At 37.0% G+C, this 19615-nt stretch overlaps 1 protein-coding gene across 3 annotated transcripts in view; it reads right to left on the reverse strand.

The window, feature by feature from the left end:
• Positions 1–1862: 1862 nt before the first annotated feature.
• The window catches only part of SPECC1L (sperm antigen with calponin homology and coiled-coil domains 1 like), a 73961-nt gene continuing 56208 nt past the window's right edge, over positions 1863–19615 (reverse strand). For all 3 annotated transcript variants that reach the window (XM_076353312.1, XM_076353311.1, XM_076353313.1), the window contains 3 exons: positions 12575–12691; positions 11658–11717; positions 1863–9494 (listed from right to left, as the gene is read on the reverse strand). In XM_076353312.1, the coding sequence (XP_076209427.1) occupies positions 9405–9494; positions 11658–11717; positions 12575–12691 (267 nt within the window). In that variant the 3' untranslated portion in view covers positions 1863–9404. The remainder of the gene's footprint in view (positions 9495–11657; positions 11718–12574; positions 12692–19615) is intronic.

The raw sequence follows: 19615 nt of genomic DNA on the forward strand, positions 1-19615 counted from the left end.
AAAAAGGTAGACAAAACACTAGGTGAGGGAGCTAAGAGAGGGTGAACAATGTGAAAGGCACAGAATTCAGCGCTTTTTTTTTTTTTTTTTTTTAAGTCTTAACAGTAGCTGCTGGCTATTAATAACTTCCCATCTGCAGAAGGGAGGTAACTTTTTATGATAAGTTAGTATCTCTGTTTTAAAAGAATTTTGTGTGGGAAGAACTCACATCTTCATCGCCCCCTCTTGTCTATGCACTTTGTGGAACTACACACAGCTCTTCGCAACATACATGATATAATGCAAGTCTCTTCCGTTGATCAAAGCAATTGTGAAACCCTTTATGATAAGAATTTTAGCTGAAAGTTCTGTAATGCTAACCTAGTTCCTATACAGAATTTAACTGCAGAACAACCATGACTCCAATATAAGCTTTCGTGATTTAATACAATGGAATATTATATTGCTGTTGCTTCTGAGGTTTTTATTTTACTATTCCATATAGCTGCAGTTTTTAGTTACAGTAAGACCTTCAAAATTATTTAACTGATTTTGTTATATTCAGCTTAAACACGCTTACGGAGCTAGTTTCACATTTTTAATAAAATTCTATAGTGACAGCTTGGAAGACAATCCATGAAAAAAAACTTTGGTTGGGGAACATTATTCCGTGGATATGGGAAAGAGAAGCTGCAGCTCTACAGCTTGTGCAGACACTCCTGTTTTAGCATACCTCAGGCCTGACCTGCGTCTGGCTCGCTGCTTCTGTCTTGACCTTCAGATTGCCAATTGCAGGCGTACAAGTCACTTCTACAATGCTGTCATGCACTTGCTACAGAAAGGAAAAACATCTGTTTTCTGACATGAGTTTACGACACTACACTTTTAAAACATTTATTTTAAAAAGAAGTACGAAACCTGAAGATCCATGCTTAAAAACAGGATATGAATCCATTTTGAGAACTAAGAAGAGTTTTCTTAAACAACTCAAATTCAGGGAGAATATTTCACCTGAAGAAAGGAGAAGCGAGACATTTTCTTGCAGAATAACATTCCTGAGACAAAGACTCTTCTGGATTGCTGAACAGTCAGAAAACACCACACAAAAATCTCAAAAAAACTATGTAATAAATGGGTAGAATTAAAATACCTATACTAGTCAGTGCCTTTAAGAACAACATTTGAAATACATAGGAGCTCAATCCAAACCTCTGGATCCAATTTATTCCAGAGCACTTGAAATTAAAGCTCTAAAACAGCATTTGAAAACAGTTACCATCCAGGATGATTGAAACCAAATCAGATTTAAGGTGTTCTAGTCTTTATTTTCACCTCGAAATTTTATTTTTAGGTATCTGCTTTAAATACTCTGAACTGTTACGGAAATTAAGTCCCCAAACCCTCCCCAGCCCAATTCCTTTAGAGAGAGAGAGGGAGCGAGCACACACGCATGCACTGCCTTACTTGGGTTGGGTTAAGTAACATGTAAATAATTCTAATCCTGCAGTGTGTTTCAGAAGTTGCCTAAACTGAACATATTCTCTGCAATTCCCTTCTCTGTTACTTATATTCAAGACTAGGACAATACGGGCTAAGCAGATGCCTTAAATACACACCTCTTATCTAGGGTATTCACCATCTTATCATTTAAACCCCTTTGGGTGTAGATACCGTAAAGTATGCTGGTATACCAAGACAGACATGACTTCCAACAAATCATGAGGTTATGTGCATGCAAATCATTCGCATGCGCTTCTCATCCATAGCGTCTAAACCTCCACAAACTACTTCCTGTAACATTTACTCCTGAAAAAACACGGTGCCACAAACAGCGTTAAAATATTCCTTTTTGTAGCGGCTTCACTCAAGAAAACAAACACACATTGTGCTATTTGCAATCTTTATTTCATGAATAATTAAGAAGAAAACATGGCAACATTGGCAAATTGAAGGCATACATACTAAATACTCGTACAGAATACATTATGGAGAAAGTAAATGCCCAGATCTTTAGTGGTCCTTGCAAACTAAAAGCATACTGGTCCTCCAAAAGGTTTAGCTTAAAATATGCTTGCTGACCTTTTAAGTTCCAACGATTAACAGCTTGTGCCTTTCAAACCAGAAACAGGGTGAAATACAATTTGAACATACTTCCAAATTTTCCTCAAACCTGTATTTCTCAGCTTAACCAGAAGCAAACAAAATGTTTTTTTCCTCGTTACCTTTTGAATGTATACGCTAATACACCACCCTAAGTATTCAAGACACAAGCACTTCTTGAAACATGTTCAGTTTTATTAAGAACCTGCATATGTACATATATGTATACACACATATAGATGTGTGTATATATATGCACATATATACATTTATGTAAAATCTCTCTATATATGTAAAATGTGAAAGTGTGTGTGTGTAAACCATTTGAAAAGGTTCTGGACAAGAGAAAAGTGCTTGTTGTCTAGAACAAGAATTACTAAACCCATACATGTACTGTTAGGTCAGTCTAACAGTTGTGTTTCAAGGGAGTATAAAACCAATACAAATCAGAAAAGCTGGATGGATGAGAAGAGCTTTTAGGAATCACTGTTTTTTACATCATCTTTAAAGGCCATGGAAAATAAGCTTTAAATTAGCTATTTAGGAGATATTAGTACTGGCTGCAGTGTCATCTCAAACAAGATTAGTCCTTATCCAATATCCAGTACAGTGCTGTGAAGTTAGACTGAGACATCAATAACATTCTGTTCTTTCATGAAGTCCAAAATTCACCACACTGTTCTGTCAATTCTGCCTCACACCTGAACTGAAAGTACCCTCATCCAAGAGTTGGAGGGTACCAATTAATGCCCTTCTGATTTTGATATGGAGAGTTGTCCAATATTAAATGGGATCACCGATTTATTTCATACACATTGAACAACTCTTGATCATTACTGACCTAAAGTGAACTTACAGTCTGGAGGCTAACTAGTCTATGCTTTGTTTAGTAGTGTTATACTTTCTTTCCATTAGATAACATACAGAAAAAACATTTCTGTTCAAAAAAACCCTTCAGATATGTATAAAAGTGCTACTTAAAAATAGTAAAATTGATGTTACAATATATGCAAAAACGGAAGTTTCTAACAAACTGAAATGTTGTAAGTTACAAGGATTAATTACTTGAGTATGTTACGTGTACTTGTGCCCTCTTTACTCAACTGATTCCCAAGTAATTATCCTAATTGAACATATGCAATAATTGGAAACCAGTAAAAGCCTCCAGAGAAACTTCAACAACGTCCTCTTTCTCTCCATTTGTTGAAATAGAGTTCAGAAACAAAACTTGACTATTCCATTATTGCAAATGCAGTCTACTGTCAAAACAGGTCAGTTCATGAACTGTGGAACCAGGACTGCCAATGGCTCCTCCGCAGCAGGAAATGTCCACTGGGCTTCCTAACTACCATATAAATACACGAGTTACATGCCATTAAAATAATACATATATCACTAGAAGGAAAATGTACGTACTAAGTTGCTATACTGGGGCACAGTAAGTTTTCAGCCTTGACTTCCCCAAACAACTTGTTCATATTCTAGAACTCTATGCAAAATACAAAAGCCTTAGAAAAGTGCAACAAAACTAGCTTCATGACATTTTTCTTTCAGTTTCCATAAATACAATCTCATAAAAATATTATTAAACAGAAACATACTTCCCAGTGGAGAACAAACATGCCACATTTCAGCTTTGAGTAAGTGATTTTGGCTAAACTGAAACCCCCTGAAAATAGGGGATTAAAATGAAACCAGCTTAATCACATCAGGCTGCCGTAATATTCTGCCAGAAGTTTACCCTACCGTTTTGCATCCACAAGTCCTGCTGGAACCGATGGGAACTTTATGTGCAACTCTGTGGCAGACAGTGGCCTAAGGGTAAGGAATATTCCAAGTAAAAGATAAATGTCAGTTGGAAGGAAGTCATCTGGTATTCATAGGTTTTATTGAAGTTTCAGTGTGAAGAAATAATCCTATTATCGCAGAATGAATTAATTTATGGAGGCTAGGATAGTGGCCTTGTCAAACTGAGTTCAAGGGTGTTGCATCCCAAAAACTGGCAAGCGCAAATACATAAGGAAAAGACAACACTCGCATCAACACTCTTAACAGAAATCAGAACTGTACAAAACTTGATCTTTTAAGTTATTTAGCATTAATTATCAAAAGCATACTTGCTACATATTCCAGATGCTTAACATCTTGGCTTTGACAATTACAAAGTGTACTACAACACTGATACTGAAATCATAGGGAATACAACAGAAAAAATTTAGATGAATGAAGGACTGGGAATGCTCAACAAGCCAGACAGTCATTTAAAACCCATCCAGCCGCTCTCCTTTGAAAGCAGACAGACTACTGGAGATACCTTTCTAAATAGGGACAAATAAATATATTGAGATGCCTACGAACCCTTAATTCACTTAAGGGGTTGATAATTTGGGGCCAAGAACACCTGATGGACACCCTGGGGTGATGTAGGCGATATGGGAGATAAGGAAGTCATGGGAGAGTTAAGCAGCTTGAACACGTTTTGCCAGTCAACACACACTAACTTGGGAAAGCACAGTGGCATGTTCAGAACTCGTGGATGATGACTACACTTTAATACCACTTTTCACCAAATCATTTCTCAAACTGGTTAATATTACTGAGTATTCATACACTAATGCTAGCTCAAAGAAAGGAATTGCAGAAATAGAGCTTGGCAGAACATAAAAATAAAAGAGAAGTAAATATTTACCACGTCAAGGGAAGGACCACAAACAAACTATATAGTTAAATCAGTCTGTACATGAACACTATTTTAAAATCCTCTTTCTTAGGCCACCTCAGCAAGGGTATTACCTACAATAAGCAAAAAATAGTGTAAAGGTGTACAACTGGATTCCTTCCCAGAAGAATTCTGCCCCTTAATAGCTCCTGCTCAATGCAGCCTGCAGTTAAGCTGTGACTGCATTAGCTGCAAGAGCCAAATAAGAAGTAAAGTCACCACGTGTCACATGAACACAGTTTTAAAGGCTTAACTTTAGCCTATGCATAGCTTCACGCCAGCCATCCAGAGAGGGCAGCTTTGGAAGATATTGTCACATATCATCTGAAAACCAGACAGCGTTCCCAAAGCAGCCACAAGCAGAACGCAGAAAGTAAGAAAAACACCCAGAAGTTCTCTGTATCTCCAAATTCCCAAATAATCGTTTAAAACTAGGCTATAATAAAATTTGTACCCTGAGCCAAAAATGTACAGAAATGGAGAGAATTGAGTAAACATAATTTTTTTTGTGATGCAAAAGTTGCAACAGAATCCAAGTGTCTGAAGTGTTGAATCAGGGAACTGAAAAAACAGGTAAGAACTTAACATTGGGATCATTAGCAGAAATGAGATGCCAATGAGAATTTTTCGTCACAGCTACAAGATTCTTAAGGCAGATCCTCAGCAGTTTAAACCACTGTACTGCATCATTAGAGCAAGGGACAAATTTATTTCTCCTTATGCATGTAAAACCAGAGTATGACTGCTGCCAGTAGTATTAATATGAGTTTAAGCCAATACATCAAAGCTGAGTTCATTTAGCTCTGGCAAATTAAGGGGCCCCTAAAGCATGATGATGGACGTTACAGAAAGACACACAGTGGAAATATTTTACAAAACTGGAGACAAAAAAAATATCAGAAATGCTACATGTAACTTGAGGAATATATTTTATGCAAAAGAGACAAAAATTTACTTTTACATCAGAATATGCTGTAATTAAATACTATATTCTGGATAACCTATCCACAAACACAAATTTAAAAGGGAAAATTTCACTCACAATTTTTCAGAGGCATGAGAATGAGAGATCTTTGTGAAGGCCACTGAGATTCACACCAGAGATACTCAATTAGTGTATCTATTTAAATATACAAGACAACCAAATCAAACTGGCTCAAACAAAACCAACTGAAAACCCAATCAAGCGTAATCCATTCTGAAGTCACCTCAGTTCTGTTATTGTTAGATACTCCACATCAAAACTTCTCTGACAAAATTTTCCTGAATAACCAAAACTAAATTTTTCCTCCCATCCCTTCTTTTTTGGTAAAGAAAACCCCGCAATGTCCATTCAGTTCATTGCTGATGGTCTTGCATCAGGATGACAACTAGCCAAACCGAATACATATCTGGCCCTAAACTGACCTCTCTAATTTATGGAAGTGTTTCAGTAAACAGGATCCAGAAGATGATATAGCTGTTGCCCACCCCACCCCTACAGCTGGCAATGAGTAACCCTGATATGCTACAGCACAGGCATCTGCAAGGCACATATTAAAATGCAATAATATAAGTCGATGATAAAATATTTGTCCTTTTTTTAGTACATTCAGAAATATTTTCTGTATTAAAAAGAAACGAAAGTAAATCAGCATAAACTTGCACTTCATATGTACAAAAAACCAGGCTGTTTCAGGATTAACTATGAGTAGGAACCAAACAGAACAGTATCGTCCACGTCCAGAAAGGCTACAGCTATTCTTCCTCTTGAAAAATTTAACGCTGTTTGAACCTTCAGAAAAAACTTGTTGTAGAGTGCAGCAGGGCATTATGTTTGTTTTAGATATTCCATTGCTTCATTACTTCCACTTGGACAGCTGTACAGCATTTTAAATATAAAGGCTCAGATACATCATTATAAAAAAAAACCCCACCTCTTCATGGAGCCTGATATTCCTTTACAGATATGAATTCAGCAGAGGTTTATCAGACAGATCACACCAAGAAGTTTACAGAGCTCTGAAGTTGAAAACAAGATCATTTTTATAATTACTAGTAACTTTTCTCTCTCTCTCTCTGAAGACTAGCAGCTCATCTTTTTAACAGAAAGTATCTGGAAAATGTGATTTCCTCTTTTACAAATGGTTATTCTATTAGTGTTATTTCACTTAAGGACTAATACAACATTCCAGGTAAATGAACTTGACCATTGGACAGAAAAAAATCAGCTTAAAGCTCAAATTACCTTAACAAAACAGGTCATGAGTGAATTTAGACCAAGAAATGCTATCTTTTTCATTAGAAAAATATTTTCTTAAAATCTAAGGCAATGAATAAGACAATCATAGATAAGGATGTCTGTTCAGAGGATGAATAGAAGGTTTTTTAAACACAAATTGGCAAAACCTGGAATTTAGTAGTAAGAGATGGAATGTGAGACAGCAATAATGTGTATTTCTAACAGGACTATTCTTATTGAAACTTGTCTGAAGAAATGAAGTAAACAAAAAATTTTGAAGAAATATACGGGAGAGGAAATTGTATTTCAGACTTTTATTAAAATCTGTTAATGAAGATTTTTCACTTGAAGCCTCTCTTGCAGCAATGGTCTTTAGATTATGTTGGCTCTTCAAATGCACCAATTAATAATCTGAGGGTATCTAGCTACTTTTAGAGTTCTAAAGAACTGTAAGAATGTATGAGACACTGCTGCTCTGAAAACTTCTCCAAAGGCCCTCATCATGGATTAAGTAGTTATTTTGCAAATTTTCATAACTGCCACAGGCACGTATCAGTGTAAGCAGATATTTTTATAAAATGCTAGCTGCTAGAGACATGCTGAATTATTACTCTTCACATGGGCTATATTCTTCAGATGATAGGTTTTTGGATTTGGCAATAATTTTGAGTTAAATCTGTGCTTTTATACCATGATGAAGTTTCACAGATGCCAAGCACAGTTGCATTCACTGGGTTAACATCTATGACATTCAAACTGTCCTTAACAGTCGTAAGAGCACCATAGGAATGGCAGATTCATTTTCTTTATAACAGGGTTACTGTGTTGAAAGAACATGTGCTTATAAATAGCAGTTGTTACAGAACTCACTTCTAAAGTAGGCTTCTGCTTAATATTAATGAGAGATGTTCAACTGTGGCTTAACTGCTGATAAGTATTCAGAAAAATAAGAGGCAGAAGCAATGGTAGAGTGAAGTCTTCCCTTGATTTGACAAACAAGATTACAACAAACAGCTTATGGCAAATGGATGTATGAAATCGTTCTGAGCCATTAACATTCTGCACAAGGCCCTGCAGTGCCAGGATGTATCAATTCAATGATCGCTAAGGCACTTACTTGAACTCTTTTGCCCGAGAGCTGTTACATGAATTCAGGTACATTTTAGGAAAACAGAAGTTCAGCAGACTAAAGTTTTCAATTCCTTCCTTGTGACAGTGAGTCATTTCCACGCAATATTTGAGACTACTGGGTGTATACACATTACATCAGTTCCTCCATAGTTCTTGTCAGAGAACATCTCACCTTCTGTCAGTCGGATGAGGATGTGCAAGATCAATGAAAAACACACAGAAAACATGGCAAAGCTGGATTTTGAGACAAACTACTTCATTATTACGTCTTCTTGAAAATATCTTCTCTGCAGAGGAAATGCTATCCCAGTTCCAAAATTCTACCACAGAATTCCATGATGTATGCTTGTATTGCTGTAGAGTAAAGCCTGGAGTAGCTGTGCGTGCTATACAGGCAAAGGAGGAAGAGGGGAAAGAACAAGCTGTACACAAGGGTGGATTATTGATTCATTTCTGTTATAATGGAAGCACAGGGAGTTTGGACAGATTCCTTGAAATACAGCGTACCCTGAAAACCAGGAGCTGTATGTGCTAGTCTTTACAATCTGTAAGATAAAGTTGGAAGCCACATCACTGTGACAGAGGTAGGCTTATAATGAAGCTTTAGAATGAAGAGTTCTTCTGTGCCAAATTTTTCGAGGTATTGAGAGCACTTTTCCACTCAATTTGTCGTTATGGAATAAAAGCTTGTTTTCCTAGAATATTGTGCACATTTTAAAGGAGGGAAAATAGCTGTAAAGGCAGTAACTAAATTACCATTAAGAACTCTACTGTATTGGGGTGCCATATGCTGTGGGTAGAATATTCAGACTCTGTGGTATCAGGACGCTACAGAAAGTTCAGTAATACGATGCCATGTTATCCTTTTCCTTCTCAAAGCTTTAGCTGTACATTCTGTCTCCTATATGCTAGAGGATCCATTCATCTCACTCTCCTAGGAAAGAAAGCTTCAGGAAGTCTGGCTGGAAAGGCAGCACATAAGTAGTCCAGGCTCTTTAGGCTTCATAATTAATCTGAATAGCTTAATAACTTGGGTTATTCCAAGCACTGTGGCAACAAGTTCTTGCTTTTAAACAGTTGTTTCCAGGCTTAGTAGCTGAAGCAATCTGAGGCAATCCAGGATAGTGTCACTGAAGTTTGAGGGGACTCAAATGTTGCCAGTTTTCAGTGAAATGGGGATTAGCATTTCAGTAAGATTTCCATCTTGTAGCTCATGTTGGTTCTATCCCATGGATCTGTTGAATTATTAGGGTTTCAGGTTTCAAAGTATTTGTAAATTGCTGTAACATACAGCATGACATTCTGCCAGTCTGGACGCTCAGTTCGCACCATTTCATTGATGTCCTGTCACAGAAAATAGATTGGTCAAAATCAGGAATGATAACCTCGTGAGTAATGTGGTAGTGTTTTTACAAATTCCTAGGAATGGTAAATCTGTAAAGTTTCCACAATTTAAAGTAGTGATGAACAAAGCTCTGGTTTTTTCCATACATCTTTGTATTACTTACAAAATGTAAACAGCTATGAATAGCATATGTGTAGATAGTTATTTTGTTGACTTAAGATCAAAATGTCTAATGCTGTGCATAACTGAGTTGTCCCCCACTTAGTACAATTAGTATGGTAGTCAGGACTTTAGTGTTCACATAACCCTACACCAGCCTCGCAAGTCAATGCAATCTATCTAGGAACTGTGAGTCACAGAACCAAGGCCCAGATATTAACTGAAACTAAAGTTCAAAATTCATAGTAGGGTGAGAGTCAAGCATCAATAAATAATTGAATCTCATTTTACAGTAGACTACTGAACTTTAGATTACTTTATACTTATTTTTGAGTAAAGAGGCAAGGAAGAAGTTAACTTTACTACCAATTTGGGTATATCCAAGAGACAAAGTGTTCAGTGTCTAACTGATAGGCCAGTTCACACATATTTCATAGTAATAGTATACCAGATTGTCAGTGAATAAGCAGGGTAAACAAAGCCTGATCTACCCTTTTCAGCCCATGTACAAAGGAAAATAGAGTGATGTAGTCTCTAATAATTTTTGTTTACTGTAAGGGTCTATTTTGTAAGCTTTAGGTCCAGGAACCTCCAGAACTCAAAAAAGAGAAAGTAATTTTTTTTAATTCTTCACATGAAAGTAGCTGAACACTTTCTTATTCAGGGAACAAATAACTTCCCCTTACATTACCACTACTATTTACATACAGTAGTTTTCACACCCTTTTTCACCCTCCACCCATGCAATATGGACAAGGAAGAAAATCCACAAACATACACATCATACACACTGCCTATGTAGGTATGTAAATAGACACTAAATCCTTAAGATGGATACAATTTGCACTTAGAAGATTTAATTCTTTTTAGAATATCTGTAGTTAAGTACATTACAAAAAGAAAGGACAGACAGCAACCGTTTAGACTAAAGCCGAATTATGTAAGAATTACTGCAGTTATTTTCCACAATCTAGTTCTTACATCAGCACTTGGTAAGAAACTTCCAGGTTTCAAATCACTGACAAAGTCTAAGCACTAAAGCCCAACAGTTGCACTGCTATTGTCAGCAAATACAATGCTGGGGGGTAAAGGCTCTGATAAGGATCAGGGAAAGTGTTATTTTTAAAATGTCTGACTTTGTTGTATTATTAGTTGCTAACTCTGGCAGCTTTGTTAGAATTCAGGTTACAAAAGTATCACTTCAGTATCATTTCTGATACTGCCAATTTTAGCTGAATTTTTGTGATTATTCACAAGGGCTTGGGACAGTCCCAATTCCATACCTTCAGAAATCTTCCTTTTCTAGTAAATACTATACTACTGAAAACTAATTCTTTTAAGCTAAAATTTGTATAAGAAAGCTTATTATAAACAATAATTGAAAAAAACTTTCAATTATTTACAATGATGACAAACTAAAAGTCTAAACTTAAGATTTAAAATCTTGACTCTTGTATTACACTGAGCAAAAGAACAAATTACATAGCTTGATTTGTACCTCCAGAATTCCAAAAAACCCAAATAATTTGAAAGCAGGTCAGAAACAGGAGAGAATTAATGAATTCTTGAAGATTGTATCACATAACTATTTTTCAGATTACTCTCAAACAAATCCATTGCCTTTATTTTATTTCTTATGATACTGAGAGATGAGTTTTGGTGAATCTTCCTTTTACAGTTTAAGAGTTTATCTGCTATAGGCTATCATGCTGTTGCCTTTGCTGCAGCTGCTGGAGTACAGGTCTGTATCTCCGTCAGTATTTAATGCAAAAAACAGGTAAGCTTAAGTTGTTGACGACAGTGGGTTTATTAAACAAAGCCACTGAGGTAGGGAGTATCTTTTACATTTTTCAGTCAAGTATGATACAGGGGCAATAACCTCTAGCTGAACTCATCTGCTGCTATTTTTAAGTATAAAGCATCAAAATCTTTCAAAGTACAAAATAATTTGATTTTTTTTTATAAATGGGACATAATTCATTCAGTATGCATTTAAAACTTACCAGAGTAGATTTGATGCCAACACTTTCAGCTGCCTGAAAAGCCAAAGTGAAATTTCTTCTCTGCATGAGACATAAAACCATGTTAGAATCCAAGGAAACACTACTTCAAACATAATAAAGTGGTGTTAAGAATGTTCATAGTAATGCTGCTACTTTCAATTCAAATGGAGTCTATAATTTGACCATAGTAATTTAAAAAGAGCCATAGGAATGAACATGTCCTAATGTAATCCAAAAATTTATGTAAAATTTTTATTAATTCCTCATTCAGCAGATAGTGCTGAAAAATCATTGTCAGTGAAGAGTGACTGAATTATAAAATGCTAAAGAATAAATTGTTTATTCTTTAAAAAGCATAAATAAAAAATCTCTTCATGTCTTATATTTTTTTAGGAATTATCATTAATAATACATCTCCAGATAACATACCAGTAGGTATTACCTATAGCACACTAGAATACACACATATCACTTGAGAAGAGTATCACAGTCACTTATGAGTATGAGAAAGTAGGATGAAACAAAATCCTTGTGATATTGAAAGAGATGAACAAAACATGTCAAGATACAAAGTTGACGGATTTAAAATCTTTAAGCTTAAACACTTCTTGCTTCCAAAACACGAACTGAAAACACTTCCCAACTGTTTGTGTTAAATAAAATGCCTCAGACTTAAATTTATGACCACCTGTGGGTTTTTTTCCTCCTTATATCTGTTCCAAAGTTCTGTTTAACTCAATAATCTCATAATATTAAAAGGTTATAATAAGAATAGCAGCAAGGTAGTTTGAAGTGTTTCAATTATGATTCCTAGTAATACTGGGTTTTTTAGAACTGAAATTTGTTCATTCTTCTTTATTAACCCATATTAATTATATAGTCTCGCAGTCCCAGGAATGGGATTTTTAATGTCGTACCTTGTCCTGGCTGTTTAGTTCTTGATAGGGAATATGGGCTGGGAGGTAGGTATGGAGGACTGCACAGAAAGCCAAGCCATCATTCCAGCTACTGCTGAAGTTTGTTATGTCGATATTCTTGAAGGAAAAAAAATACAAACAATATTAAAATCATAATCTAACAAGTATTAGTTCTACCAATCCACTAATACTTGTAGGGGTTTTTTTGTTGTTTTTTTGGTGGTGCTTTTTTTTTTTTTTTTTTTACTATCTTTGAAGAAATCAGCAGAGAAAACGAACAGCCTAATACTAAAGTTCTGTGGTAAGAAACCAAAATCCACTACTACAGAGAACAACAACAAAAAATTCAGTGATAAGAAAGTCAGTTATCTTGTATATTAATTCAAGGTAATATTAAGCTCCCCCTCCCCACCCCCCCCAAATAAAACCCTGCAAAATGTGTGTGTTAAAAGGTGTAAGATGTTGTGCTAGAGAGGGTAAGAGTATAGATTTGGTACAACTGTACACACCAAGACAGAAAAGCAAACGAGTTAGAGGTGTATGCCTAAAATCCCTGAAACAGACCATGTGGTAGTATCTCTGTTAAAGTAAGATTTTACTTTTCTGCTTCTATTGCATTAATATCCAGACAAAATTTCTAACTGAGGACAAGTATTTTGTTTAGATTCCAAAGAAACCATTTCTATACAGAAACTTATGTGAACAAGATCACAAACAAAAATTAAGTTTCAGTTGGAAATAAAGATGTTCCAACAGATTTAACACTGACAGTGGCAGGGAATCATTATCTTTGGGATTGGAATTGAAATTGAAAAATGCAGTCTTGCACTCTTGATCTTTTAGTTCCAGTAGGAAACTCAGTGGCACTGGTAAATGCATCTCCTGAGACTGTATGTATTACTGTAAAAACAGTCAGCCCAGTCCAAAAGAGTTATGAACAAAATGCCTCAGTGACCTTTTAAATTACTGTATACTTGGCTGTTGGCAGTCAAACAATGGTAAAGAGGCTAAGTGGATAGCAATCAGTTTAAACTTTAATTAAGAAACAACCAGTAACAACAACTCACAGTTTATCTTTTAGACCTTTATGGAGAAATATAAATATGCTTTAATATCTAACTCACTTAACTGGGCTTAAGCAGAAGCTAACCAGCTCCCCTACTTAGCTTTTAAAATTTTAATGCAGCAGGTACTATAACCTCCAGTCACAGAATTGCAGAAACAATCACACAAGTCAACCCTTCATCTGACAGCAGTTTAATAGTCATCACCTGTCTTTGACAAGACACTAAAACTTGTCATTCCTAATGCAGAAAAATCCACCTGGAATCAGTGTTACTGTGCCACGCAGGCTGGGAACGAAAGCAGCTGTATTTCTTGTCAAACGAATTATTTGAATTACAAATGGAAAACAACTGCAATCCCCTCCAACAGAGGAAAAAAACAAAACTAAAGGCAATTTCTAGAAGAATGTGAGGGAAATCTCCATTTCCTGCTCAGCTTTAGCACTTTTTATACAAAGTCCACCAAATGCAGGTTCAGACTCTGGTGACGTAAGCGTACGTGCTCGGGCTCACAATGCCCAAGGCAGTGGTCTGAGCCTCGCCTGCCGTCCTGCTGCCTGCTTGCAAACGGAAATGTCATTGTTGGAGACCCCCAGTCTGTGGGAACATGTTCTTCACACAGCTTCCTCAAGCCACAGGGGTGGGAAAATTTAAAAGCAAAAGCAAAAAAAAAAAATGAAGCTCTCCCTCCTTTCTCCTCAAGAGAGACAGGAAATTGGATTTAAATTAATGCTTGGTTAAAACTTTTTCAATGTTGCTTAAATTAGGCAAACAAATGCAACACACAGTACAAGGCTTTTTTGTATCAGAAATAGTGTGGCCAGCAGGAGTAGGGAAGTGATTGTCCCCCTGCACTCGGCACTGGTGAGGCCGCACCTCGAATACTGTGTTCCGTTTTGGGCCCCTCACTACAAGAAAGACACTGAGGTGCTGGAGCGTGTCCAGAGAAGAGCAACGAGGCTGGTGAAGGGTCTGGAGCACAAGTCTGATGAGGAGCGGCTGAGGGAACTGGGGTTGTTTAGCCTGGAGAAAAGGAGGCTCAGGGGAGACCTTATCGCTCTCTACAACCACCTGGAAGGAGGTTGTAGCGAGGTGGGTGTTGGTCTCTTCTCCCAAGTAACTAGCAATAGGACAAGAGGAAACGGCCTCAAGTTGTGCCAGGGGAGGTTTAGATTGGATATTGGGAATAATTTCTTCACCAAAAGGGTTGTCAAGTATTGGAACAGCTGCCCAGGGAAGTAATTGAGTCACCATCCCTGGAAGCATTTAAAAGACATGTAGGTGTGGTGCTTAGGGACATGGTTTAGTGGTGGACTTGGCAGTGCTAGGTTAACAGTTGGACTTGATGATCTTAAAGGTCTTTTCCAACCTAAACAATTCTATGATTCTATGAAAAAAAGGGAAAAAGTTTCAGATTGTTAAAGCCAATAAATTCCTACTTGTGTCTGTTTACAAAGTTACTTTTTGAAAAGTTATTTCACCCTACCCTGTAAGCAGTAATGCCTCAGATCACATCTGTATCAATCACATGGATAAAGGTAGGGAGAGGGGCTTTTTCTTGTCACAGTGTTGTGGTTTAATCCAGCAGGCAGCTAAACGCCACACAGCCGTTCACTCACTCCCCCCCCCCAGTGGGATGGCGGAGAGAATCGAGAAAAAAAAAAGTTAAATTCGTGGGTTGAAATAAAGACAGTTTAATAGGACAGAAGAGGAAGGGAAAATAATGATAAAAGAATATACAAAATAAGTGATGCACAGTGCAATTGCTCACCACCCGCTGACCGATGCCCAGCCAGTTCCCAAGCAGTGGTCACCTCCGCTGGCGAACTCCCCCCAGTTTATATACTGAGCGTGACGTCCCATGGTATGGAATATCCCTTTGGGCAGTTTGGGTCAGCTGTCCTGGCTGTGCCCCCTCCCAGCTTCTTGTGCACCTCCAGCCTTCTCGGTCAGTAGAACAGTCCTTGACTAGTGTAAGCACTGCTTAGCCACAACTAAAACACCGGTGTGTTATCAACATTATTCTCATCCTAAATCCAAAACACAGCACTGTACCCGCTACTAGGAAGAAAATTAACTCTATCCCAGCCGAAACCAGGACACACAGTCATCTGTGGCAAGCTAGTTATAAAAATCAAATATGAACAACCACGTTTCCTTTGCTACACAATCTACTGAGGGAGAAAACCCGGTCCTGGTTTTCACCCCTTGGCTGAAATATTCTCCATCCTTCCCCAGGATGGCCAAGTGATGTGGGAAGGGGAGGAGAAAGATGTACATTGGCACCGTCACAAGTTAAACACAGATCTTCTCAGACACACATGCATGCATTGAGCCAAACTATAAAGAAAAAAAAAAATCGTACTAGTTAAAGCTACTGAAGAGCATTAGCAAATTTTTAAGTCTCAGGACTACAAGGATAGATATGACATTCCTTATTAAAGTAAGGAGGAATGCTGAAGCATTGCTGAATCTGATTAACAGTTTCTAACACACGTGTTTCCAATCTAGTGACTTAATGCTGGATATAGTTTCAGTAAGTACCTGTTGAATTGGTATTATTGCAGAATATACTCTATTTACCATAGACCAAGAGTCCATTAAAGTCAGTCACCAGTCACTCTACAAATAAAATAAAGTTTGATAGTACCTTGCCTCACAGAGCTTACAATGTCTTTTTTTCTCTCCCAGGTTGCTCCATGCATTTCAGAGGAAGAACAGCAATATTTATTTGAAAATTTAAGAGTTTGAGCCTGAACACCACCATCACTGAAGCACAGATGAGATCTCAGTACTGAAAGAGGGATGGAAGGGTACACAGCCTTCAAAGTGAGAACAATAGCTTATATCGGAAATGAGAGAGCACAGAGAAAGGAAAAGCAAACAGTGCAATACTGTTAAAGCAATGCGTTTGAATAGTGATCTTTGCAACAGTCAGGATGGACATCAACAGGCCAGAATGCATTCATCAAAATTAGAAAATAGGATGCTGCGGTGATGTGTATGAGATCATCAGAACCTACATCTGAGGTTTGACCCTGTGGATGAAGAAGGAAGACTTGTGCTCAGAATATATGAAGAAAGAAATTGCAAGGTATCGAAACAGTCTGGATGAGCTAGAAAATAGACCTATAGAAAAACTGGGGTTGAAGACAGAACTCTTCACTTACTTTAAAAACCAGGAGGAGTGCTCACCTCCAAAATCTAGAGACATTTTTCATAGTTCTGTAAGTATATTCCCTCACCCCAACATGTGAGCAAGAAAAACAGGATAAAGTTGTGCTGAAAATGGTAAATGAAACTATAACAAGAGAAAGTCATCTTCCCTTAAACATTATAGTTGTATAAACTAAAAATTTCACTTTAAATATTAGTAGCATCCATAGAATGTTGAATTTGGAATATAAACATTGGAAAAAAGGGCCAGTTAAAAAAGTTCACCTACAAGTTTGGTTGGTTCTCAAAAATAACTTGGAATACCCTATTTTTCTACATCTTCCTGTAGGGCCCAGCTTTTATTATTAAGACAACAAGCAGAAAACAAACCCATCATCCAAGAATCTTAATGTATCCAGAGAAGCTGAATTAAATACAACGGAAGGAAACAATTAAAAGGGACTGGTTTCTGTTTCCAATTGCTCTGAGCATTATGAAGTATTATTACCTCTCAGACTAAAAAAGTATAATATTGGTCAGACACTAAAAAACAAATCTAGAAACTGGACAGACTGTCATTTAAACTGAAAATTTGATTTTTTATGTAGGGCTTTGAGCACATAACTGGCACATTTAAATACAGCACAATTCCATTTCCCAAATGCTTTTAACTACTTGTGGTTTTTTGAAAAAGCTTGGTCAGTATAATGAAATCAATCTTGCATTAAGCTCTTATTTCTCAAAGAATTGACGGTAAACAGAACATCAGCCTAAAATCTCTGACATAATTTCTTCTTTGTTACTGCTTTTATTAAGTAATTGGCTGTATTAAGAGTTTCTGCTGGAATCTAATCCGGAATTTTTCTTCAAGCCATTTCAGACCACAAAGTATTAAAGCAATTGAAGGACATACTTTCAGATAAACCGTCAAATGAGGAAAAAGCCTTTCTAGAGATAGGTGAACTAGAAGGAGATTTATCAGTCCTTGTCTATTAATGTTTAATACTTAGGATGGGAGTGAAGTCACCTCTAGCATTTGGAAGAGATTTTTTTAAAAAAAGGCAATTCTAACAAAAGGAGTTAAGCAACAGGCTGTTGTCATAAAAAGATCTGTGGAAGACACTTTCCAACCAGGAATAAAAAACGAAGTTAAAAATTTGTAAGACGCTTCTAGAGACAGAGCATAAGAATATAACATTTTACATAATCAAACATGCCAAATTCTATAGTCCATTCTACAGCCATGACAAAGAGGAGAAAAAAAGATGGTAGGGGAACATCCTGGTGGATCCACAACAAAAAACATTTCAAGCATGACTCATTTCAAGGTCCTATTAAACTGCGAAGTGGAGGGTAGGAGCAGTCACCACAGAATGAGTATTCCCTTGCACTCACATGGGGGGTGGGGTGGGGGGAGGGGAAGAGTAAGAAGATTCTTCCTGAAACAAGGTTGAAATGTAATAATAACAAAACAATCCATCAGCTTAGGCTAAAATACAATAGTGGTTAAACAGTAAATTTGAACTGGATGCACAATCAGAGGAGCATCCTTGCAGTAAAGAAGGCAAACTATCCTGAGCTGCATCACTAAGAGTACAGCCAGCAGATCAAGGGATGGGATTCTTACACTCTACTGGGCCCTTGTCAGTCTACACCTGGAATACTGTATAGAGATTTGGTCCCTCCAGTTCAAAATAGTCATTGAAGAATAAAAAAGGGTCCACAGCAGAGAGTTATCAAGATGATTAGATGGTTGGAGAACTTGACAGATGAAGAAAGGTTGAAGGAACTTGGTTTATTCAGCCTAAAGAAAATTCAGGAGAGATGTAATCAGTCTTCCAATGTCTAAAAGGCAGTTAGAGAGAAGATGGAGGTACTCTCTTCACAAGGACACATGGTGACAGGACAAGATGCAACAGGCACAATTTCTTTTCAGGGAAATTTTGTCTGGATATAAGAAAAAAAGTCTTCACCATGAAACAATTAAGCATTGGAATAGGTTGCCCAGAGAAGTGGAGGAATCTCCCTCACTAGAAACATTCTAGACTGCTTAACGGGGCTCTGCATAACATCAATTTAAGGTCTGTCCCAACCTATGACTTAATCACAATTTTAAAGTGTTTTTAACCAGTGTAGTGCTAATTTTGAAATTGTCTCCTATTGCTTTTTGCAATCATCCTAAATTAACCGAGGGTCTTCCATAATGAGTGAAAATACCTTTTTTTTAAAAAGCAAGAAACAGATATTGACTATTATAACCCAGTGATTCAACTTTCTTCTTCCCCGCCCCCCCCGAAAACCCCACAGATAACAAAACCTGCAAACACCAACCCCCCCCAACTATAGAAACCATGGTTTCTAACTTATAGTTACAAACTAAGAACAAAGTTATTTTAACTATCTCTACAGCAGACACATCCACAGCTGTCTTCAATCTCCCTGAACTATGTATATTACAATTTGAGCAGACGAGCATACTCCATAGCAGCTATTTCTCCATCCCTTGCTCTGCACAAGGAGGAGAGGTTCCCACATCCCAACTCAGTTTGGCTCACAAATGAGTTAGGACATGGAGAAAATAAAAACATGTGTCTATGTCTCTGTTGTATTAGTTAATGAAATAAGTGGGCTAAGAAAGCAAAAGCATTAATATGATTCTGTACTATAATATATTAAACCATTAAAACAAGATTTGAGGTTTAAGTGTACAGACCTTGGCAGGCTTCTTCCCATGGCAGAAAATTACGATTAAAAAGCTTTTAAAAGCTTTTAAAGACACATACACACAAAAGAAAAGAGTATCCATTTAAAAAATTAGACA

The sequence above is a fragment of the Aptenodytes patagonicus genome, chromosome 15 (genome assembly GCF_965638725.1).
Source record: "Aptenodytes patagonicus chromosome 15, bAptPat1.pri.cur, whole genome shotgun sequence".
NCBI classification, from domain to species: Eukaryota; Metazoa; Chordata; class Aves; order Sphenisciformes; family Spheniscidae; genus Aptenodytes; species Aptenodytes patagonicus.